Raw genomic sequence first — 26,159 nt, 5'->3', positions numbered from 1 at the left:
CGAACCGAACGATGTCAATTAACGGTAAACTAATGATGACCGTGCGCGATGGGTTGGCTCAGATGTGTCTCGGAAGCCAACATCAGCGGCCGCCACCAACGTCGCTAGCGCATTTGGATGCCGCTAAGGCAGCGGGTCGCGGTGGGGTTTGTAAGGGGTTCAATTAATAGAAGACAACCCGGCCGGCCACGAAAGAAGAAGACGTGCTCAGGCACACCCATGATTTGGGTTTCGCTAACATACGCCAGATCGTGAGCGGACTTGGTCATATTTGATTTTCGATTCGTGCAATCACTACTCCCTCCCTGCAAAACTAGATCGGCGAGTGATTTGTGCCATAGTGATTATCTTGTGAACTGCAAATGTACTGCGGCAGTTGATTCGCAAGACATACAATGTAGACGGTACTCTTACAGTACAGTTTACGACCGTTTGCAATGTGAAACATAAACATCAAATGTTTAGCATGTCTCAATGTGGGTCATAACGTTTGATATTTGCATACTAATGTTTTAATTGGAGTGATTAGACTGTACCTGCACGATATAACGTTATAACGGTACTTGATCTCCGTCCGGGTATAATTACATCGATACAAAATTATCATGTTAGACCCATGATTAAGAAGCTGCAGTTATCGTCGAAACGAATTGTCAGTAGATTTGCTGTAACGTTTTAATCAACTTTTACTTTTTTTGATGTTTAGAATTGAATGAATATCATCAAAGTCAACGAACAAGCCTTATCATATTAGATCAATCAATTTTTATTTTCTTTTATGTCAGACTCCAATGAATATCATCAAAGTCTGTGAACAAGCCTTACCAAATCAGATCAAACTGTATGGTTTAAAGTCAAAATGTTAAATTCATATTTGAAAAATTGATTGAAAATGGAAAAATCAATAACGTCAAGTTTTGGAATGCAACAGGTGATGCACATCCAGCAAACTTTCTTAAATTAGAACATTCCCATTCCGACGCACTCACCACAAAGTAGCGTACTATTTTCGTCACCGTTTATTGGCGAACTGAATCATGCCAACGTATCTTGTTAAACGTGTCATTCGCTTCGCTTGATCGATTGGCGGATATTTTTGGTGGTTAATTCCACGCTAATGTGCCGACATTAATGTGAAGGCAGGGATATATTTAAATGTTTCATCGCTTCCAGGAGGGAGGGAACACAGCAACAAAAGAGGAAAACGAAAGCTAACTACGAAACGCGCCTCCCCGAAATGAAGGCAACATAAAAAGTAACAAGACGACATGCATCATTCAAAGTGCGAATCGTCATCAATCATATTTAATGTGGCTTCCCCCACCAGTCAGCCACCCATCAGCAGCATCCACGACAGCCACCGGCAGACACACGCATTCATGGCGCACGGGGCCGTTTTTCTCAGTGTGACGTTTTAAGAAATAGTAAGCAAACAGAACAAGAGGGAGAAAGGCAAAGAGAGAAACAAAAATAAGAACGTCTTGGGATAACACGAGACGGCCACGAGGAGGATACCAGTTAAAATTTCAATCTGCCTGTGGACGAAATTTTGTTCCCTGGCCAGACCCATTCCGTACCTGAACCGAACGCTGGAAAACGGTCACAAATTAATGATCTGAAATGTGTCAAAATTCATGGGCACCATTTGTTGATAAATTGTTGTTCGCTCGGACTACTCGACACAAGTTAGTAAGAGAAGGAAAAAGTATGACAGAAGTAACGAATGAAGAAACGGTTGGCCGAAGTGAAACGAAAAAAACACACACACACACACACGTACACATACACACCAAGGAATGTAGAGAAACCATAGAACACGGCACATTTTACATCTCCCTCCGCGTGGCTGGGATGAGTTTAAAGGGAAAAGTTTTACGACGGAAAATTGCTCTTTGCGTAAAAGAAAGTAGTAGAAGAAGGTGCTTCTCGATTGCCATTGCCTTACGTTGGACGGGCATTTTTTCTAGCACCGAACCAGAAAAGAGACAGGGCTCTTATGAATCCCCATCGAAGAAACGAAGGAAAACATCCAATCCACAACCATGTAGTCGAGCTTTCGGGAAGGCCTGATAATGTAGGCAAGTTTGATGAAAAGATTTCCGCTTCGAAAAGAAAACCGCACGGAACAAGGGGAACTCGGGATACGCAGGGCAGGAGTTGCCGGTGGAAACGAACCATTTCAATTAGAAGCCGACGGTTGTGCGCTAAAACTTCGCAGACGTTCAGGGAAAACAAATTTCCCAAGCGCCCTTGCCCCTCCCGCTGCAGAAACTAAGCTTCCGCCTGCTTGGGAGTGTTTTCCGCCTGCGAAAGTCGACTGCTTGCCCCAGTTGCGCTCACGTGCTCGCATGGCATCAGAATCCATGCAAGCTGTTGTGTAAAAGGAAGGATGCAAAGTGCATCGTCGATAGCATGCTAGCTGATTCCCTTTCGTTCGGTGCCGCCGTCAGGGACCGTGACGTAACATAACTTTCTACTCAATTGTCCTCCTTGTGCGTTCTGGTGCTGCTAGCAAACTGGAGCGTTTTGATTCCGGGCAGCATTTCGTATTGTTGCTTTTCCTGCCGATTGTTTGTGGCATTTGGTTCAATAGGCTATCCTGTTGCTTTTGATGTTTCTTGCTTACCAAGTTCCTTGCGGAAGGAAGCCACTTTTGAATGTCATCCATCACAATGGAGGCGCCTGGCACTTTTCTTCGTTTAGAGAAAGTTACATTGAGTGTGAAAAAATGAGTTCACAGTGAAAAAAGAAGGAAATTGTCCTGACAAACAAATAAAAATCCGTTCCAAGCTAATATGAAAAGTAAACAGGTTTTGACAAAACAAAAGTTGATTAAGACCATTTTCTCTTTGACTTCTTCCTCTCACTGCTAATAAATTTCGATCGCCTCCCTTTTGGGAGTTTCTTCGGTTGGAAGCCAGCGTCAAAATGATGCATTCGGTGTGACATCCATCGCAACGCGTTTGCGACCCGCTGCCGAATTCCTGTCACGCTTCGCACTCGAACACCAATCACGCGTGGAAGGTTGATTTTTTCAATTTTGATTTTTTTGAGCCGACGGCATCTTCGTTAACCTCTTAGTTTTCGTACGGATGTTTCGGACTCTTTCTGGTGAGCCTTTCGTTTGGTTTTTATGTCCATTGGTCCGCGGTTTGTTTTGACGAAGGTTATGCTTCCTGCTTCGCGGTCGTTTCGATCGATCGTGTTTATGCGCTTTGTTATGATATGTGCGTATCTTTTATTTTTTTTTCGAGAGTGATTTGCTTTCGCCATTTCATGGCAGCTTGCTTTGCATTTCGTTTCGTTCCTTTGGCTTTTATGCGCCTCTTTTAAGCTGCATGTGCATCGTATTCTGGGTGCGCCGCTCGTTCGGTTGGCCACAAGTTCATTAAAATTGAATTTAAATTCATCATCGCTACATTAGCGACGTTCCAGTGTAGTGTCATAAATTAATTGAAAATTGCTCCATCCCATCGTAACCCCGCCTCGGTTGGTGCGCTGTTCGACGCTGTTCCTCCGACGTCGGCAGAGTGCCGTAAAGAACGATGTTTATGCTACCTAAAACATTTCAAGCTCCCCCATTTATGGCGATCTTCGGCTGGCAATAAAACATAAAGAAATCCTTGCGGATGTGGATGTGTTAGAGGGGTTTGATTATATGTTTGTAAACCCAGGGAGGCCCCGAGACAATGGACAATAATGGCGCCAACGGCCATTGCAAGACGATGCACCACCGTATGTTTGTACAATTGCAATCGGCATGTGTCAGTTGTTTCTTTCGAACTGCGGGTAAATGCGTTCACTCCATACGATTGATTGAGCCGGTGGCCAATTTGTCTAGTCCGATCGGATACGATCGGGGAAGCCGGTGGAAACCGAAAGAAAACCCGCACCTTTCTATGCTGCCGCGTCACCTGGAGCGCAAATTGAGGTGCAAGATTTACGAGCTAATCGACAAATCAACGATTGTTATTGGAATTTTAATGCAGGTTAGAAGTTTGAAGCCAATCCGAGCTGCATTTAGCGCCGCTCGGTCATACCCGTTCGTCGTGAGCATGTTAAGTTTATTGATATGCCACGGGTGTGGCTGCACGATACGATCGACTGTACGAAGCGAGGAGGGATAAAAACCCAAGTTTTATTGATCATAAACGCCTTTCGGTATGGCCCAGAGCGCCTGTCTGCTACGTGCGGTGGGTACGATCCTGCGGTATCTGTATTACGGCAGCAGATACTCTCGACGTTGAATCACCGGGGCGTCTTCAGCGATCGCCAACTCCGGGAACGGCTTTTCAAAACGCCACGTAAAGTCATCGAGACCACGTGAAATCGTTCAAAAGTGCATCTTTATCGATGCCACATGTGGGAATGGTGTTTTACTTTCCAAACTTTTACGATTCCAATGAAAATTAACCTGATGGAATATCATTTGGCAGTTTATTGTACAATGGTGTATAATCATTAAAAAATAACAACGTGAAGCTGGCAGTTGGAATGTAAAATCTGGTCGTTATTTTTTCCAAAACTATAACAATCGGTTTTTGGCTCTTACCACGTTGACTGCCGACATTTTTAGCACACTTTTTATACAATTTTTATACAATTTATTAAACCAATTGTTTTCATAGGCTAAGCTTAGAGCTTAGACTTAGCTTCCCGAAGAATTAGTTATTATCATAACTAAAGATTGTATGTTGCCTTTTCATTTATTTATGAGGTTAAAAATTTTTAGAACTAATAATAGTTGCCTATCGTTGACTGCCAAGCGTTTTTAGCACAATTTTTTAATACATTCTTTTTTAATAAAATGAGTTTATAACATTTATCATATTATACCCTACGGTTTTGGAAGGGCTAAGCAAAGACTTAGCTTCCTAAAGAATTGATATTAAATATTATAATAATTTTTATGTTGCATTTTCATTTATTTCTGGTGCAAAAACTTTTTAGAGCTTATGACAGATGGCTATGAAAAATGATAGCCGTGGCAGTCAACGTGTTAATGGACAATTTGAAGAAACACATCTGTTTATTCAAGTCAAGATGGCATTCAAAGTATTTGAATTTCTACGAGGCTTGTTTATACCTGGAAAATGATAACAATTTATGTTCCTAATCACCAAGTAATAATTTAATAACATTGCGTGCGACATGATTCAGTTTCATCCACGTGTATAAACAGTAGCACTGCAAAACAAGCCCCTAGGTGGAAAGTAAACCAGTACGGCTCCGTTGGAAAACATCTTAAATTGCAGTGCCCATTCCCAGCCTAGACAGATCCGGTCCGGGGCCCTAGAGTACGCTCCAGACTCCAAGCCGGCTTCCAAGAACGCCCTTTTGCCCAGCAACGCCGCGCAAATATCGCTTTCTCGCGCGGTTTTGCACGATGGAATTGGTTTTAATTAAGTTCCACCAATTGCCCGACAATGATGTAAACTGATACCGGAGCCCCATTACTATTCCATCTTGTCCCTCCCCCCACCCCTCTCCACGGTATCATTCTTGCTTACATTGCTTACAACCACCGGGCGTCGGCCAGTTTGGAGAAAAGGGTTCGCTTCCAATCTGTGTAATCAACATGAACAACATAATCATTATCATCAACTTCACCGTCATCACCCTCCGTGAGCTTATTCGCCTATCCTTGCGATTGCTGGGTTGCCGGGTTCCTTTGCCATCCCTTTTGTTGGTTATTATAGACGATCATAATTGAAAAAGTACAACTCAATAATAATCAGCGACCGTTCGTTCGAAGCGCCCCGATTCGCTCGCCACGTGAGGCACCGTGAGGTGCAACAGCGAATGCCACTGTCAACCAACTGGTCGGAACGGGGGCTTCCCTAGGGCTCCACACCCCCCCCCCCTCCCCCCCTCCCGGAAGAATGACAACAAGCATCCGTAAACAGCACTCTAAATTGTCTCCCGCCGCGCCATGTCTGCGATCTTCATCAGCAGTGAGCGCAATTGAGTTGCATGTTGGCACCACCGGACATGCATCGGTTCGACAGATTGAAAAGTGCATTTCAAAGGCGCTGCCCGGTCGCGAACGATTGCTTAGTGCGCATCGCGTTGGAGGCAGCTGGCAAGTAGTGCGCAATAGTGCATAATTTAAACTGCATCTACCCATTGTGACCCGTCCCATGGAAATAACTCAATCTAGCTCAAAGGGGCATAAAAGATTTGCTATTGTATCCCTCGTAGAAGAGAACTAGCTACGGAATACATCGAATGTCCTAGCTGATGCGAAATACACGTGCAAGTTCATTTATACCAAGCAGTTGGAAACATTTTCGCGCAAATGTTACTTAACAATTAAAACATGCAATTCCCGTGCAAGGATTTCCCAAAGCATCAAGAACATATTTCAACCCAGCAAAAATACTTTATCCTTCATTTTCTCCACTTGCCTAAGGACGATTGCTTCCATCGAGATGCATTAGTGCAAACACGGCGCGCTGTAATGGAAGTTCCGTTGCAATCACTCCGTGTTTCTATTTTCAACATTTGATTTGATTTCCAAACAGAACCACGAGAGAATGCGAAACACCACTCGAACCGAGGAAAAACCGCGCCACTCTCTAGCTGGAGGTGGAATTCTGAGTGAAAGCTTACACAATATTGCATTAGCTTTCGATCGATCTCGTTCTGCAATCGCTCTGCTCGCCTTCCTTTTGCCATTGCCCCTTGCTTATGCCGAATTGTGTCAACCCTGTCCACCGTCGTGAAGTGTAAAGTGTATTTTAGTGCTCGTGCGCCAAATTGACTAGTCGTTCATTCGCTGTTACCCGATTCCAAATTTATATTTAGAATTTTAGAAGGTTGGGAAGCTAGTAAGGATTGCGAAACATAAAGTTTAGTAAATGATAAAATAGTATTACAAGGTAAACAAATAATAGATAGGTAAGTTGTAAACTTCTATAGATACGATTAATAAATACAAATAAATGGAAATAAATCGAAATAACTTTTTTGTTGTCGAATATATCATTTTTCAAGCTATAGACCAAACTTTACAATTAAAAGTTTCCCAGCGAACCAAGAAATAATACGAGATGCAACTTTCAAACTGGTTCAACAACCCAATCCACGTCTCAGTGCACCAACGCAGGACTGATTTGTTCTATTTTCCATCGCCTTCTAACGCAAATCACTTTAAAGTTTTATCACCAGAATCCCAAAGGGAACTGACGGAAAATGGAGTCTGCATTTGTTCCTCCGGAGACAACCAATGATGGATGCACTTTTTCTGCAAGCTACCGTTGACGTCGCTGGCGAGTTGAACGAACGTTGGTGGGGTAGATTGAGACTTGTGGCCGCTCACTTTCACTCACCGGTCACTAGCACGTGCCGCTGGTTCGGGGAATCGGAACGGGAAAATCGATCGAAACCGCCCGGCCAGGAGACAGGCGAGCAACTTTGCAGTAAGTCAATGGTTTCATCTTCTACCACTCCGAACCACAATTTATGCCACCTTCTCTTTCTCTGCCCGGTTGCCCTGGTGCTGATGATGGAGGATTGCGCTCGTGTTCGCTAGACTACTGACTGTGTAAACATTATGTAGAAATACGCACAAACACACGTACAAGCTGCTCGTAGTAAATTTACTTCGGAGAATTACTACGATAGCAACAGGTGGCTAGGCTACGGTTGGTTCTGCCATCGATCCGTTTCCCGCACTCGGTTCCGGCGCTTGACTTTTGACGTTTTACCCTTAGCTGGAACGCCATCGCTTTGATCCTTTCCGATCGCTCCCGGTCTTGCGTTGAAGTGAGAAATTAATTAAACTTGATTGACGTAATTGAAACAGGCAGCTATGAATAAAGATACAGTGTTTTGAAAATGTCGGCGAAATGTGATTCTTGTAAACATAAGGAATGGTCAGTTTTTATCTGGACAAACATATTTTTATGGGCGGTCCACTTCAAATAAAATTAGATGTGAAATTATCCTTTCTTGTTCCGCTTTTTAAAGAACAAACTAAAAACGAAAAGAAACTCCAACTTTGTTGCTGATTGCATGTTATAATGTTCCTTTTAACACTAAAAACGATTGAAACACATGGTTGTCTCGCACGTAAAACGAAACGAACTTTGTATGTTGATTTGTAACTTCTTACCCGAGTCTGGAAAGTACAAACCATCAACTTCTTTCCGTCCTTTGCCAACTCATTATCTCACGTTTCTTTATGTTTTGTCCAGCAGCCCATTCTACATCTACGGTGCAAAGAAGAAGGACATTTTATGTTCTACTTGAGGCAAAAAAACAGGATACCACAATCCTGTTTTTATCTGGCTACCAGTCGACGCATTCAGCTTCCGTTCCGTTCTAAGGAAGATGAAAGTTTGCGTAGGGTCGGTTTGAAGCGGGCTTATCACAGAAAACCATCATCGTCATCATCTCTGGGGAAGCAAAAACCACCTTGCAAGCCAAATAAAGATGTGTATCGTGACGTGATGAACGATTTCCGTGCACAGAGACACGAAATTGTGCCCTTGACCGACGGTACACGTACCGAAACTGTCGCCCGTGTTTGTCGTGCACGCTGGGGCAAACATATGTTCGCTGGTGTGAAGAGGCATTAATTAGCTATTAATTCACGTACCAGCGATTCAGTTCAGCCAGTCAGCGCAGAGTGCTAATCGGATACGTGTTTTCTTTCGTTAAATTAAATGATGAAATATTACTTCTCTTTCCGCACCGACAACGACACTTACAACCCTCGGATGGTGGAGTTGAGAGAAAAAAAAACTTATCATTGCCTGACCTCGAACTTCGCCGCCGGCCCAGACTAATGACGAGCGCAATGACAAGCGCTGGATGCATTTTTTTCCCACGTCTGCCGTTGTTGCCTTTTTCTTCTTCCACTCTCATTTGCATACTGCATTCGTGTCCGGCAGAGATGCATAAGGTGATCTAATCGTGTGTTAATCGTTAGCGCCAATAAACGCAAACGCTTCTCGGTGCCACCAACCAGACTGTAAGGGGCGGCTCGAAATCATTAGAATAATTGTTTAGCCAGTTCGCTTAAAACCGGTACCACCTGCACTGACACTGATACTGCTGGGGGAAACTGTTTTTCCAACCGCCTTTAATTGTCTGCCGTTCGGTTTTCCCTTTTTCCCTCTCCGAACAGATTCCGAACGGTAATTGATAGGACAGCATTCTCCTGTAATTATATAACACATGTACAGCGATATGGGATTTGTCATTACAAATTCCTGGCATTCTTTTCCCCGGCCTCGCACCGGACTGTACGCACCGTGGTCTGACATGGAGGCGGCTAATTTGTGGCGTTTCGATTTCTTCCACCACAAACTGGTTGACAAATGTCCAACCACACCGGGGCGAGTTTTCCACCGAAGTCAATTTGTCACGCCAGTGAAAGCGATTGATTCGTTCACATTACTCACATAAAATTAATAAATACATAAATACATACGAACACAACGGTACTGGTACCCCGTTCGTTCGGTGTTAGAAATCATGTTTGATCGCTGCCACTGCCGGGATGCCATTTAAGAGTTATTTACTGCGAACGTTTAATGTACCAGCAACAAGATTTAATTAGTCCTATTTCCGGAATGAATCGGAATGATTTAATTATCAGCTTGTTAAGTTTTCTACCACACCAAGCACCATAGGAATTTATACAAGAGAGTAATATTTATTACTGTAAACGGATTCTTGTTTCATAAACACACAATTTTAGTTAAGCACAAAATACTCAAGGTACAAAAGAGAAAAACAAAATAAAAACCACCGAAATATCAAGAGATAAACCAACCAGACAAATATCCTTACACGACCGCCAAACTTCCGTCGAAGCAAATTCGATAAAATAAATAAAATAACTCCACAGTCCCCCACAATGGAATATCTTCCTTCGCAAGATAATGACCCACCGACGAGGGGCACGGGCCCAGAGTAAACCATGTCACGTCAATGTCATTTGAAATTTGCCATTTTTGTTTGAATTTTGTTCTTTTTTTGTCTGGAAGCTCCGCGGGTTCGATGGAGGGAAGAAACCCAACTTCAAGGTCACAGGTCGGTGAAACGACTTACGTTACCCTATATTGTTTGCTCGGCTGCTATCAATGCATTAGCTTACGTAGTTTTTTCCACGTAATGCTGCACTTTTTTTTTGGTTATGTAAAACGCATCAGACACATCAAAGTGTGGTTTTACTATTTTTTAAAAATAAGCGTATATTGATTCTTCTCCCCACACGACAAGGTAACCGCAAACATTGCCAAACAAATGTCACGTGGCTCAGACGGAGACTTCTTTATCGGTCGGTCGAAGGAGCGGTTTTTTTACGGATGGGTTGGATTTTATTTTATTCCACTTTTTTCTTCTTCTATTCGTACAGCTCCAACCATATCACACCTTGGTTTTGATTTTGGCATTCATCTTCCACCAGCGGGACCGTGCTGATCTGAAAGCTTCGATCCGCGACAATCGACGTCGTTGTCGATACTGTCGGGGGCTTTTTTTTAAACTTATTGTAAGGCGACGAAAAAATAAAACCAACCATTTACCGTGGGCGACAAAATAATCCTCCGAAAGAAAAAAAACGGTTCGTGATGGAACAAACGAAGAATTATGGTCCAAGTGTGGAGCATGGCCATCATAAACAACGCCAATTTGCAAAAACAAAGTGCGCACACTGGGAGCTATCGTGAATGAAAAACCCTCGAAATAGTTTAAAATATTAAACAGTGGCTTTGCGAAAACTCTGCACTCAAAATTTTGCTGATAACACATATTTTGGACGGTATTGCGAAGAAAATATTTTACTTAGCTTCATATATAATATAAGATGATAAACATCCGTACGAAAACAAACGCGCGCCACACTGTAAAAGGTGCATTCATTCGAATGAAAACGCGACAAGTAACATTATTTGTGGTCAGATCACAACAAAAACGATGTTTTGTCTGGTAGCGTCGTATACGACGGGTGCATACTGTCTAAAGGTGGCAACAGCAGTAAAATCAAATAATTTAAGAACCGTGGCTTCTGAACAAGCATACCACTAGGAGGAGAAATCAAAGGGAATACTTTCACGAAGATTGTGAAAAGCACAGCATGTGAGAATACTTTAAGTTTACTTGAAAAAGCAGGCAACCAAATATTCAAATGCAATAAAGTTATTTCCAATCTCACAACTCTCAGTGGCATGAAACAAATATTATACAAATGAATAAAATCAAACCCACGCATTGTAAGGCTGTCATTTCCTTTTCCCACCTTTCAGCACAATTTATTACCGCACGTCAAGTAGAAGACACACTAAATAGCCAGTACAATGGAAGAAAATAATAAAATAAAACCGTAACACATAAACCGTCACCCCTAAAGCGGGCGGAAATAATCTCGAAAAATGATCTTGACGGCGAATCCCGCCGTTTCCCCCTGTACCGTTGGAAGGGGTGATGGCGACCTTGAAAATGCATCCAACCAACCCCCTTGCCGTGCGTGTCCTCCGACCGCTTCCCGACCCGTTCGAGGATTACACGACATGCATACCACGTTGGTGGAACATTACCGGCGCGGTGCGGCTTCGTAATCGACCACGACGGAACGGGGAATAAAAAACTCAACTGAAGCAAAAAGGAGAAAAATGGGCAAGATGCATCACCAATACTGATGCTGCGTGAGGCAAACAAATTCAACCGTACCGCACTTGGCTTCCAAATTCACACAAACGTTTTCTTGATGCCTCGAGGGGCAGGAAAAAAAGGGCAGTTTGCCACTTCACAACAATAATGACGAAAAAACACGCTTCGCGTTTGCGTGCGGCTTTCGACTTGGGCGTAGGAGGAGGTATCGTAAAAATACCGAGCCGAGTATAGTGTTTGTTGAGTACACACCTGCAGTGTAATAAGAGGAGGAAAACCATGCTTAAGTGGCATGTACATTGCATGCATATTTAAAAAAAATTAGTTATATCAAATTTAAAAGATTTTTAAATTAATGAAAACGATTGACAAACAAAAATGTGATGCTCTACTCAGTAAATTGTATATTCATATCCACGAAAATCCATTAGAGATAGAAGATATTGCAAGGTGAAGTATGGAATATTTGTTTATCAAATTGATTTTTTTTAAAGTTTCTTACTAATTGTATTAGCTCTCAAATCCTCTAACCAGGAGTTTTGAGGAACTCAAATTCTGTTCCCAGGTTGCGCTGACAGCCGTCAGCGTAGAAACTGCAAGAGTGACGACGTTGATAGGCGCGCGTTGGTGTTTATTCGTCAAGCGAAAACAGCAACAAAAACCCCTCCAAAAAGATTCAGAAACGCATCAAGAAACACACCCCACACAGCACAGGCAGAGCGGGCGTGTAAAATTTTGGCTTCGTGAAAACAAAACAACATCCCCGTGCCAGTCATAACATTGGGCCGTCGTGGAGATGTTGCGGGAGTTAGAAAGGCGCATGCAGGAAGGAAGCGCATAAAATAACGCACATAACACTCGGAAATCGGTAAGGTGGCGAGACGATTCGTGAGGCGTCTCCCATCCAGTAACTGTCCGTCGCAGCGCCGATTTCGCGAGTTTTGGAACGCGTGGTTCAGCCGGACAGGAAAAAAAAACGAAATGCACCGAGCGGTCTGAGTTTATTTGGACAAGGTTTCTTTTTTTTATTTTCTGCCTTAACCGTCTGAGCCAAAATTGCAATAGTACCGGTTGCGGTCGAGGTGTTGACTGTTGCCGGGTTTGTTGGGGGGGCAGCAGTCTCTTTGAAGCAGTCTGCCAGACAGGTTTACGGCGACGAGAAGGAACGGTGGATCGAAAGCTTGCCGGACGATGGCTACATCATCGCGAAACGTTACACAATCCATGCGTTTGTTCCTGTGTTTTCTTTATTCTTTTACTTGCCATCTTTTTTCGACTGTCTGGAGCTTGCATTTAAGCTGTTTAATACGTAACGAGTGACTGATTTGATGGCCCGTGTACAATCGCGGCTCAAAAGTGAAGAGATGGTAGTATATAGCTAGTATTTAGTTAGCATAGTTTTGAATGTTTTGCAAAATATCTTACTTTTCAAACGGATCGTTAAACGAAAGACTAAACCAAATAAACGTCAAAAGATTTCTGTCAATCTATGAATTACATAATTTAAGAAACAAATCGGACTGAAAAGCCAAAATTCTAGTAAAAGATCAAAATGCTCAAATATACGCATGAAAAATAGTGAAATTAGAACTCAAATTCTAATTTTGTTTATGTCATCTTTTCCTTCGTGTAACATTATTCAGATTTCTGATTTTACAATAGTTTCATAGCACCTTATGCAATGAAAATAAAGATGCGTTTAACGTTTGTGGTCCGTGGACTCAGGCTTTTAACAAAATGAGATTTGTTTAAGGATATGATATAGATTATAGGGAAATACATAGGAAACACATTCTTAACCACAACGAATGAAAAACAAACTAATGTTTACATGTGTTTTCAAAGTAATACATTTCAAACAGGACATGTTTGCCATAAAATTAATAACAATTCGATTGCGACGACAAGTGCAGAAGAAAAGAACGATGTACCAAGATGTGTCTAACAAATTGAAAAATGCGCCAAGACGCCGGGAAATGGCCAAGAACCGATTACTTATTCCGAATAGTATGTAAAAGCACTAAAAAAATCCAGTAGATTGCGAAAGCTCGCTGCTTTCGAAAGATTAATATAAGAACAGCGCTGCACTTGTGCGGTGGGTGTAAATTCGATGTCGTAAAGCGAAAGTAGATAGGCAGCCTGTAGACAGGGCGGGCTAAAAGCAGCGAGCAACGGGACGGATTTCTGTGTTCGCGATTAAAGCGACACCCGAAGACAAGTCCTTCCTGTGAAACCGGAAGAGATTATGCCAGCAAAGAGCCGTGGGAAGGATTCTTGCGCCAATTCTTGCCACCGAAAAGACATTGCTAGGTTTTCACGCCCGTTGAGGTGTAAAATGGTACGAGGCAGTCGGCGGAGGGGAAGAAAAACACCCCCCGGGGAAGTTGACGACATCGTCCTCGTTGACGCCACACTGGGGGTGGTGAGTATGGTGGAGGTTTTTCATTTCCTGTAACTGCCTTGCGTTCACTCTTTCTCTCTTTCTCTTTCGTTCGCTAGTCCTTGTTTGACAAGACAAGATGCACCACAGAACGATGGAAGGCAGGATTTTCAATCTGCATTCGAACTAATATGAAACCCCGCTTCGGGCGCACCCTCGCTTACGGGAAAAATACACACACACATACACACACCGACAGAGACCTCGGTTACAATCCTGTGGAAAACCGGTGCGCACGAACGCTTATCGTTTTTCCCCACTGAACTAGTTTTTCCTCGGGACAGGTTCGTGACACTATACGGAGGGCGTACCTCGCTTCGTTCTCCAAAACAACCACCGACTCCGGAACACATACACACACACAAACACACCGGCCAGGGTTGTTCGGCTTCATGCGACTTGCTCGAGGACGCCCTCTAATGATGCTGGCGATATGTGAGAAAGTCGAAATTGGGGCAATATTTCACCGGCACCCCGCACGGGTTTGCGTTCGTCCCCCGGACAAAGAAAAGTAAAAAAACAGAAAAACAAAACCACCCGCGCTCATATCAAACGCTCCACGGGGCGCTTGGGGTAGGTTATGGTTTCGTGTCTAAGTGCAGAAAATCACGTAGATTGGCGCCGGTTGAACTTTCGGTGTCCGTGGGCGATCGGCGTTGAGAAGGGGCGTGCAAGTGATGGTACTTGAAATATCCATGGCCAGCAACTTTGTCGGGATGCATTTTCCGAAAAACAACAGGGGTGTGCAATATACACAACCTTCAGCTCTTTGGTCGTTTGGTTTGGGGGTTGACTGAAATGTGTGTTGTATTACTTCAAGTTAGTAAGAACTTTATTAGAAATGAAAACGAAAGAAAGCTATAAAAGTAACGAACGAAAAACTAAGGGTATAAACAAAACGGTAAGACCTGCTTCCGAGCATCGCTTCATCGAGAGCAGTTAAAAATGCAAGCAACAGAATAAACAAACAAAACTTGAAAAACAAACCTACCACCATGACGAAACGGTCGTAAACCGGTGCCGGCAGTTAGCATCAAACTAGTCGAAATGAAACAATGATTCAACTCGCAATAAAGTGCTGTAAAAAATAGCTCCACTGACAAGCCGTCCCTCCCACGCCACGTATCCCTCTTCCCCCACAGCACTACCACCGGTGGACACACCGGTTAACGATATTTCTTGGCCACGGCGTACCTTCGCACTCGGCTGCCGATGGCGTCGGTGCATTCCGACGTCGCGTTGACACTAAATAATACGATGCGAAACATCTTGTAGCTACAGAAAGTCGTAATAATAAAAACAAAATAAACGCTCGTGTGCTCACAAACCAACCAGGAAAGAAGGGAAAAGACACAAAACAACTGCAAGCGTAAGAGTCCTACTCACTCGGCGGGATGAAACCTACGCCACGGTTCAACGCGTTAACGTTCCGTAGCGGGACGTTGCATTCGCGCAATGAGAAGAAGTCCTCTGGACGCGTGCCACATTGGCCGTGGATCGCTGCCGGACTCGGTTGGCCACAAGTCGATGCACCGTTGTCCGGCGTACAGCGGTGATGCAGTTTACCGTTTCTTGCACTTTTTGTTTATGTTAAGTGGAAGGGTAAGTAATAGCTGGCAAAACCCCGCGACGGTAACCAAAAGTAAGGGCCGAACAACGACAACAGATATAATTAATATCATAATCTACCGGACATGGCCGCTGTTGGAGTAAAAATGCAACAAACGATGCGAACGTTGAATCTTCGAAGGATATGTATCGATATTTCTCAGGGAGCACTTGGCTAAAGCCGTCTAATTTTCCTTTTCTTAAAATGGATCAACAGCTTGCTGAACCATATATCGCAAGTAAGGGTTTTTTAAGTTCATACAGATGTTCAAAAAGTAATCAAACATTAAAAATGCTTCTAGCAGACAGACCAACGCACTACAATCAATGTTAAGTTTTATGTTTTTTACAAAACATGTTATTCAACACTAATAGTTTTCGAAGAGTTCATGAAATTCAGTATGGTGGCGCATTAACATTCGTCAAACTGCGCTGTAGCAATAAAATCTACCGTGTGTCTAAAATTTTCTACTTTCCATAAAATTGAATAAGAAATAGTAAGTTTCTCTGAATATGACTATTACAAACAACATCCAACAATTATTCTCGGTTCAAACAACAGTTGAAAACAGTTATTGATCAATTCTAAGACTGAATTTGCACCGCCAAACATCTTCAAAAAGTATTTTTAAGGTGAAAAAAAGCAGCAAAACACTTTTATCTTGGAAAAAAACCATTATTTTTGTAAAAATAATTTGAATTATAATGGAACTAGTATGTTCTTTAAACTCCATTCCAGATCTGGTTTACAGAAAACTTTACTTTGCATGGGAGCAAACATTCTCTTGAAGACGTGCTTGCTAAATAATGGTGGATGAAAAGAAATTTACCTTTGATTAATAATCGGACATGATAGCAGACTTTCCCGTGGAAGAAAAATTTCATCAATATAAAATCAACTCGTTCCCGCTGAGATTCTTGGGCAGAAACAAAAAAAAAAGAAACACATCGCCATTACCCCGAGTGCAATTGCATTTTCACACCAGCACGAGAACGATTCCCACGAAAAGAAAATAAGAATAAAACCGCACTTCAACAAAAAAACTACAACCTCCCAGCAGAAGATTGAACGAATATTAAATATTCATCAATAACACGATATTTATAATACGCGTCGGGATCGCCGAATCTGCCCGGCATACCAGACGGTGGAGTAAATATTTAAATTACGTCTTTCGGGATTTTCCTAGCTCGCCGGCGCTGCCCCTCGGCCGACCCCGACAGCTCCGTGCCATTTTCCGTCCAGACAACGTTAACAGCCGTAACCGTAATATGCGATAACAGCCGCCGGGGCGCGAGGTGAAACGAGGATGGGACGGTTCAAAGCCAAAAATCCGAGAGGGATGGGGAAAACAAAAAAGAATTTTCCCAAAATCCCACCGTCTTTCGGTTCCGAAAATAAAAATGAAAAAGAGAAAAGAGAGGGAGAGCGAGGCAGGGGGATGGCAGAACGGGCAAAGACAAACAGTGCGAGCGTAAGTAAGTGAAAAAACACAAGAACAAACACAAATACGCAACACACAGCACAGCAAGTGTATTAAAGTCGCACGGTCGCGTGGTCTTACGGAGCGAGCGGAGGCAAACGTCGGCGACGCCATGGATGACGTGGTGCGTACGTAACCTTCACCCAGACGAGTGACCGTGAAATCATCCCCATCATCAGCTGCCCTTTTCGTCCGATGCCGCCTTTCCGCCCCCCAGGCCAACCACCGAGCTCGGAAAAAACCTCCAGTCTGCCTGCAAGGAGCGAGGAGTGGCGGGTTGATGGGGTTTCTCCCAGCACACTGCTGTCCGTTGCTTCTCCTTTATTCGCCTTTTCCTCCGACGAATTTTCCTACCCCCCAACCGTACACTCCTCCCTCCAATCCACCCCCGCCGTCCCGCGAGCCGGGTTCGATCGCGTAATTGTATTAGCGACTCACGGGGTCTGGCTTTTCCCGCGGCGCTCCACCGCACGCATTGACGAGCGGCTGTCATCACCAGCGCACCGTCCTGGGCCGCACCTTTTCCGGCCATCGGATTTCCGGCGTGTGCCCTTTTTTTTCGTCCGTCATCGATGTTGTCTTATTTTCCACACGGTTTTGTGGAGTGCGTTGGATGATGGAATAAAATGCCGAGACGGCGAGGGAGCGGAACACCGCCAACCATTCAGCCACGTTTTGGAACCAGAGGAATTTTATGGCCGGATCTACCCCCCCCCCCCCCCCCCCTCCTAAGGCCCAGGGCCGGTCAGCAGACGAGGGGGGCTTCCGAAATATTTTGGTCCGACAACCGGCAGGCAAAGACAAAACTGGACAAAAAATAAAGCCGAAAAATTGAAACCGTGTTTTTGAGAAAATCCTTCCCGCCGGGGGAGGGTGCGAAGTTTTCCGGCCCGGACAGGAAAAAGGCACATTATGCTGCACAAGGCTGGGAACAAAATATGGGTCCTTCGCACAATCCATCCTTTATGGACGACGATCGGACTGGGTTTTGTGGGAAAAGTGTTTATTTTTTCCTTAATGGCCTGGCGAGTCGGGAAAGGTAAACAATTAAAAAAAGGCTCATAAAAGGGATGGGAAAGATCGTAGACAAAAATATAAAGTTAAAGATGGTTTGTCTCGGATGGTATCCTACTGGGTTTTTTGGAGTTTTTGGGTTTCCACTACATTCAGTGACATTTGTTTTCTGGTTTAAACTACAATGAAGTGCTTTACATAATACTTATACATTGGTAAGACGAAATGCTTGAGAGATGAAATAGATTTTTTCCAATCTTGAATATTTGTTTGTACAGCAACTTGAACTTGAAAAGTAAGTAATCATTTTAATCGTGCAATAATCTGCAACCAACCACGTGCGGGTCGCTTGGTTGAGAAGCCCTGCGTAAGAAAACCATCCATCGTCTGTTGCGCAAGACGCCGGGTTTCCCGCGGGTCGGGTCGGGTTCGAGGTTTGTTGCATTCCGGTTCGTCTCGCCGGTTTGGGTCCGCTTTCCATTCATGTCGGCCGGTCGAAATTTCGCAGACGATTTATTTACAACCCAAAACCCAACCGGTACCGCGATGCGGGAGGGAGAGGTTGGTTACAAACGCTGGAACCAACGGAGGGGACCGGCACGCCAGGTTGAGTTCTTTAAATATTTAGCCTGGACGTGATGTTGGCTCGGTGAGCAGCCGAGATTTGCGCCGAACCGTGAAGATTCCTAATGGCTGTTGACGTTTGAGACGAGATTGCTTCTAGTCTTGAGGCTACGAGGTCGAGCACGAGAATGGCGTCAGGTGAAGGTTCTGCGATTTGTAAGGTACTGATTTGTGTTTTGAAGTTTGAGAGTTTAAACAGACACCTTACAAGTTTATAGTAAACTGAAAGTACCGGAAAATGTCATCGATGTGCCGATAAATCTATATCCAACCCAGCTGCATGTCGGTAGATTCCTTCCGGCAAAGGTTCCAACATCCTTTTCGCGCAACTTACGAAATGGCACGAAATGACCACCTAATGCACCGTCGAATGATGGATCGATGCCATTAAACTTCCGACTCCGGTAGTTGGCCTATATTTTTGCTTCACGTGTTCCCCGTCCTTACTTCGGGTGGAAGATGCCGCCCGCACGATCGATGACTTCCATCTCGACGACCAGAGTAGGCCGCGCGCTAGTACTCATCAAATATTCGGCGAGCCACCTCGGGGCGTCCACTCGTTGGTTGGTTTGCCGGATCGTTTTGCGTACACCGGCGTTATTTCGAATGCTTGCCATGCTCATTATGGTGCGCGCGTCGGCAATGGGCCGTAAGATTTTGCAATAAATTCAGTGCAAGTAGTGCCGGATGCGGCCAGATCTTTCTAGCACACGCCGGGTCTTAATGCACCACCGACCGTGAGGTGTGAATGTTACGCTAGAACTAGAACTCTTAATGGCAGTGAGTGAAAAAAAGGAATATTTTATTCAAGTGGACGAGTTGACGAGTTGACGAGAGCCGGTTTCTGAAACGTTGGCCAAGTCTAAGAGGTGAGGTTGAATAATTTTGGTGAGTTCCCAATGTCTGGCAAAGTTTCGGGACTCGCAAATTTGTCAGATCTTGATGCCGAGACGAGTTGACTGAGAGCCGGTTACTTAAACGTTGGTCAAGTCTAAATTTAGATGGAAGTATAATAATTTTGGTGAGTTCCCAATGTCTGTCAAAGTTTGGGGACTCTCGAATTCGTCAGATCTTGATGCCGAGACGAATTGACTGATGACGAGGCCGGTTACTTAAACGTTGGTCAAGTCTAAGAGATGAGGTAGAATAATTTTGGTGAGTTCCCAATTTGTGGCAAAGTTTGGCGACTCGCGAATTTGTCAGATCTTGATGCCAAGACAAGTTGACTAATGACGAGAGCCGGTTATTTAAACGTTGGTCAAGTCTAAATGGTTAAGTAGAATAATTTTGGTGAGTTCCAGCTTTCTGACAAAGTTTTGGGACTCCCGAATTCGTCAGATCTTGATACCGAGACGAGTTGACTGATGACTAGAGTCGGTAACGTAAACGTTGATCAAGTCTAAATGGTTAAGTAGAATAATTTTGGTGAGTTCCCAATGTCTGTCAAAGTTTGGGGACTCACGAATTCGTCAGATCTTGATGCATTGCTAGTCCCTAGTACGCATTCGTAATACTTCTTCCTCGTCCACGATCCAGTGCATCACCACGCACCGGTCACCGCCGAAAGTGACCGCATTTTATTCGGACCGCCTTTGATGGCGGGTCGGATTTTTGCGTCCGCATTGTGCTCCAGGGCCGGTGCAGGCGCGACCCTTCACCGGTGCGCGTTAATCTTGCGCAAATCGCTACAACAAACCGTCGTCGTCGTCGTCGTCGCTTTGCATGTAATTTTGTGCGGCCGGCCACATTCTTCCCTCACGACGGTGTCCGTCGCGTTCGAGCCGTTCCATTCCAAGCCGGAGGGCGGAAGGTAGTTGGCTTATGTTTTCTTCATGCTCGTATGCGTACATGCGCCACCCAGCCTAGACGCGCATTGGACCGACCGACCCCGTCTCTTCCTCGGCTTCCGCTCTCGCGCGACTCCAGGGATTTTTGACGTCGGCGGGACGGTCGGCGAAATTATCAACCCGGTCGCATCTTGACACGCCGTCGCGCAGAGGTAATTTGCTGCTGCCCCGCCGCTGGCCCCCGCTCCGGTCGGGAAATTCCTCCACACCCGGCATATGCAAGTGCACGGTCGTACCCGGTCGGGATCGCCACTTAAGCGGGAAGGAAAAGATAAAATAAAGTTCTCGACGCTGGAGCTGTGTGTGCCGGCGGGCAGGAAACAAGAAGAAAAACCCAGCTCCCAGAATCTGATACAGGCTAAATGGTGGTCGAGTGGGGCCTTTACTTTGTGCCCGGAGGGTGCATTCACGTTCCACAATGCAAGTTCGATGATCTTCCATGCACCTTGGCGTATTCCTCCTCATTATTTAGGGCACGGGATTCGCGGTAGTTCATATTATTATTATTATAGTACAAGCAAAAATAAAATATTTTGACAAAATCCTTTTTTCAAAACTGCAACCAACTGGTCGAAGTTTTTAATCAAGTTTAATCTTATTTGTGAGATTTAATCTTACTGTTCTAGTGGTTCTCTTACAAACGCCAATCTCTTGATCTCTGAACGCGCGGTAATTTTGCCAACAATTTATTTCCCTGCTAAATGTATCCGACATCCTTCGAAACGCACGGAGCTAATTACCGAAACAGTTTTGCCTCGTATTTTCCCTCGATTTACACACCGGACGTGTGCCACGGTTATGGCATCCGGCCCGGACCGGGAGATTCATATTTCACTTTACGTGCATCATCCTCGCATGGACGCACCAAGCCGTCACCTTCAACGGGTTGGTCCGAATTCGGCTTGCGAAAAAAGGACTACCACTAGGTGGCCCTCCTCTTAGCACGGCTTTGTCAAGGTTGGTGACAAGAGATGGACGGATCGATCGCCCAAGCTTACGGCCGAAGGTCGACGGCTGGACTCACGGAGCAGCAGCGGCAGCCATGTTCCAGTGCCAAACGCGCTTAATCCGCGTGGGCCAACGCGAACATTTGTCGGGCAATTTGTCGCTGCCATGTCGAGGTGGGGGTTGCTAGCAAATGGTGAAACATGACATGGTATGATCCGAAAAATGCATCCGCCAACCGCAGTTTACTTCCACTCGGTGGGTGAGCCGGGGGCTGGAGGTGGGGCAGGGAGCCAAAGTAAAAAGTAAAACAAAACCAGCACGAAACGAGAGTAACGCTGTGGACGCCATACTCCGGCCGAGGCGAGGGTGCGCATCCTGTGTGCAAGTAAACAACCACAACCCCGTCACGCCAATCGCAATCACCCGGAGGGACGTTTGGCACAGTGTCAAGGTCGCGCAACTGCACAACTCCACCGGACCCGGGCTCTCCCTCCCGTTGCCGGTGCGTTTCGGTTGAGTTCTCGAGAAAAACATGGATTGGTCTCCCGAATGGAAGAACCGCTCGGGACATGGGGTGAAGGTTAGAAAAGGAACAGGACACTTCGGGAAAGGCAGGCAGCTCCCCCTTCACACACACACACGCAACCATCCAACCATAGGCCAGCTGGCGTGCGGGTGGTGTTTGCATAAGCGAAGCGAAAGGGGAAGCGCGTTCGGAAGGGTTCTGCAACGCGTTCGGAGGTTAGATTGCTAAAGCGCTAAAAATAAGTATTATTGCAAACGACTTTGCAAGCAAATGCACGCGCAAACAAACGGATGCAGCTGTTTTCGTACAACAAAATATGTGTGTGTTTTTGTGAGATTTGGTATTTTTTCTTCGGTTTTCTTGCCGAAAGGCAAATAGCGAGTACAGGTTTGCTTCCAAACCTCCGACCAGCGTTTGCAAACGTAATGGCCTTGAAAATAAATCGACGAGGGAAATTAAAAAACATGCTTCTCATAATGTGATCTAACATGGAACGAATGATCGTACGGAGTTTCAGTAACAACGATGTTTATGTTAACGATCTGCAGAACTAAAACTTCACCCAGGACATTATTTCTTGGCGTAACGACCATCTTGGTCTTGCCTGTCCATTAAGGGCTTAGTAGAATTGTTTCCTTTTTAAGTACGGGGATAGTCAGTTCAGAGGAGGGTCCGGTCTCGATTGGGATTCGACCCCCATTCTTGTTCTTTGTCCTGAATACATAAATTAAACTATTTTTATCGACGTGGAGGAAATCAAACTGTACACATTTTTTATATAAATTGAGTATGATTTTCGGTACATTTATAGCTATCATTTTTAGAATCATTTGAATTTAACCTTACATGCGGTAATAATTAACAGAAATCAAAATGAAATACAACATTAAACAAAAAACCCTTTAGTCTATTGACCCTATTCAAGTAAACCCTATTTCAATGAGTTCAATACAACCCAGTGTTCCAGTCGTTGGACTTCTTTTGCATACCATTACATGAATAAAGATCATTCTTAGCGATAAATTTTTCCTCACTTCAACAATTGCGCTTCGTATTGGTGAGTATTAGTTTTGAATATGAAGAGTTTTAAATTAAACGATTGCTTGCATAGAAATTTACGTATTCATCTGTGAAATTCAATTAAAATGAGAAGCCCAAAAGTTTTCCAATTGTTGACTTCTTTTTACTTAGGAACTGGGAAGCAAAATATGAACTTTTTTAATTGATCCCGTATATGAATGTCGGTGTACAACATTTAGCTTGATAGACATATTTTTGATTTGTAAATAATTTCTTCGATATCAAATTGTTGATTATTTGCGACATAAAAAACTGGCAGCAAAATGAGCTGCTAATTATCTAACATTGTCGTCGTCATCAAATCAAAGTGCTTTTAAATGATACCCTTTAGCGAAAATAAGTCCATTTAAAGTGCAATTCTTCGACTTTTTTAGCGTTCAAGTATGGGTTCTTAGCGTCAGGCAATTGTCACTTTATTAACCAATTGGTATGTGTCGATCGGAGCAGTAATCCACAGCGACCGGGCGCACTAAATGGGTCCACTCGGCTTGGCAAGCGCACCGACCACGCCTTCGCCATGCTAACGGTGCCTCTGGCCAAAGCCAGAACCCGACACGAACGTCGCCATGATGGAGTGCGTGTCCTACGCGGCCAGAACCCACCGGGCCAGCCGCGGTTCCGAACTCGAACAAATCAATTTAACCTCCAGCAACCAGGTGTCGATAGCTGGGAAATTAATTAAACCTCAATTTGTCCGACGCGGTCGCTGCCATGTTGGGCCGCTCGCCGGTGTAAAGGAGTGGCTGGAGTTTGTCGTTGCGTGTGCCGATCACCTGCAGCAGCCGGCCCGTTCCTGGCGCCTCCGGTTGGGACGGTGAGAAACTCGGCCCGCGCTGGTATGCCGAAGCCGAAGTGACACGCACCTCGAACGTGCACGCGGCTCAACCCTCGGCACACCGCACTCAATCAAAACTCAGATCACGCACGAGAATCCCTCCCTCGATCGACTCGCTTCCAAACTCCACTAACGCCATGTACACACTCCTTAGGAGAAGTAATTACTTTCACCCAATCAATCCGGCAGGTTGTTTATTTCCCTTTTTCCACGCCGCAGCAGTTCATTCGGTCTCTAATTGATCGCAAATGACTAGGTCCAGCGTGGTCTGATAACTGAACAGCGACAAACAAAAAGGCGAAAATCTTAATTACCTTCAGTACGGCCGACGACGGCAATTAGTGCCATAATCAGCAGCACCAGCTTCGTCGTCCCGTGGATGGTCGGGAGGAGGTGGATGCTTTTGCGGGGATACTGCGTGGCGGTTGGGGAGGGTTGAGGCCCTGGAGGAGGTGCTAATGGAGGCGCCTGCTCCGTTGGCCACGACCGTTGACATTGTAGCTGCCCTCGTTGGCGTCGCCGTCGTCGTCGTCGCTGTCGCCGCTCGTTCTGGCCACGGTTATGATGATGATGCTGGAAAATGGCGCCTTGGGAGCGACCCAGTGCCAGTGTGAGATGGAAATACACCGTGCTACACCAAGCGACCGATCGCGAAAGGATGCGGGAACCGGAATGATCCGAAGCGAGTGGATCGCGATCGATATCCTCCGCGAGCGAACCGCTTTCGTTCACGATCGCTCGATCCTCGTCCCAGGCAGGAAGCAAGCACCATGAGGCTTCCACCGTCGGAGCCATCGATTGCTTAGTATCGGGCAGTGTCGGGACGAGTTGGTGCGATGCCACATGGCTGGTGCCGGTGTTTGAAGGCTTGCCAGCGTTTCGATGCACGATTTCCTCCGTTTGGATGCACATTTTTCGCCGCCGGTTTGTGGAAGGGCATCTTTTGCTCGCGAGTCAATCCCGGCCGCGCAAGGTGTCGTCGTTCGGTACCATTCGGCTGGCGGAGGAAATTCGTTTTAACAACCGGCAATGTACCGCCGACAAAGGGGCGGATTGTCTTAACGACGGTTACACACAAATTTCACTTCCAACACTTCAAGTTTTCGACTCAATCCTGAAAAATAAAAATAATAGATGCAATCAGACAACAGTTTAATTGTAAAGCTTAAAAAAACAATCTTGATCAGGGGTCGGCATACATTTCCTAAAAAGGACCAGATGATTAAAAATAAAAAAGAAGCGTAGGCCGAATATCTTAGTAGTACTAAAAACCTTCGAAAAGGGTATCATTCAAATATTCAGTAAAGTTACATAAAAAAGGGCATAGGATAAAATATTTGAAATTTTATCGCTTAACCGTTTCAAACATTTTCATACTTATTTTTGTTTAAATATTATCGTTTAACTATTTCAAACAAATTCGTATTTATGTTCATTGAATTTTGATCTTTTTTAACATGTAAATTTTTGTTTGTTGTACTGTTGATTACTTTCTTTAATTATACTTCAAAATTATCTCCTACTTTAATTATTTTTAAATATCCTGTTTTACGGGCGCACTCTCAGTGATTAAAATAACTCAGCTTCGAGAAGTTCTCTATATTTCGAGCACTATTTTATTTCACATGAAAGTTTTATTCCTTGTATGTGACTGTTTTGCATGCAAAGCAAACTTGTAATTTCCGCTGGATTTTGGACTCGTGAGTCTTAATATGTCTCAAGAAAATTATATAACGATAAATAAAGTACGTTTCAAACAGTCTAACAAAAAGTATACGAGGAAGTTTCCTTGTCTAACAAAAGTATACGAGGAAGAAGCTCTACTCTCGGCGCGAGGAATTGTTGTTGTTGTTGTTGTTGTTGTATTTTTCTGCTCTGTCGCGGCGCAGGTGGTACCTGGTCGCGATCTTCTGCTTTTTTTATTTGTTTTTGTTGTGGTTTGAGTTCCAAGCCGAGGGGTTATGTGAGAGTTTGTCCCGGTCCTAGCGAGTGAGCTAATCCGGGCACGTGTGACATCCCAAGTAACATTTCCAAGACCTAATAGACTTTTACAAGTTTTATCAATGTTTTAACATGGGTGTACCCAGTCCAATTGGTTTTATAGAGGTTTCTCAGCAGGTAAAATAGTTTT

At 44.5% G+C, this 26,159-nt stretch overlaps 1 protein-coding gene across 1 annotated transcript in view; it reads right to left on the bottom strand.

The window, feature by feature from the left end:
* The window catches only part of LOC131294448 (uncharacterized), a 58,101-nt gene extending 33,161 nt beyond the window's left edge, over positions 1–24,940 (bottom strand). The window contains exon 1 of the mRNA XM_058322494.1: positions 24,343–24,940. Within this exon, the coding sequence (XP_058178477.1) occupies positions 24,343–24,940 (598 nt within the window). The remainder of the gene's footprint in view (positions 1–24,342) is intronic.
* Between the last annotated feature and the right edge of the window lie 1,219 nt (positions 24,941–26,159).

The sequence above is a fragment of the Anopheles ziemanni genome, chromosome 2, assembly GCF_943734765.1.
Source record: "Anopheles ziemanni chromosome 2, idAnoZiCoDA_A2_x.2, whole genome shotgun sequence".
Lineage (NCBI taxonomy): Eukaryota > Metazoa > Arthropoda > Insecta > Diptera > Culicidae > Anopheles > Anopheles ziemanni.
Note: the sequence above shows the minus strand (reverse complement) of the source record. Positions and strands in the feature narration are given on the sequence as shown.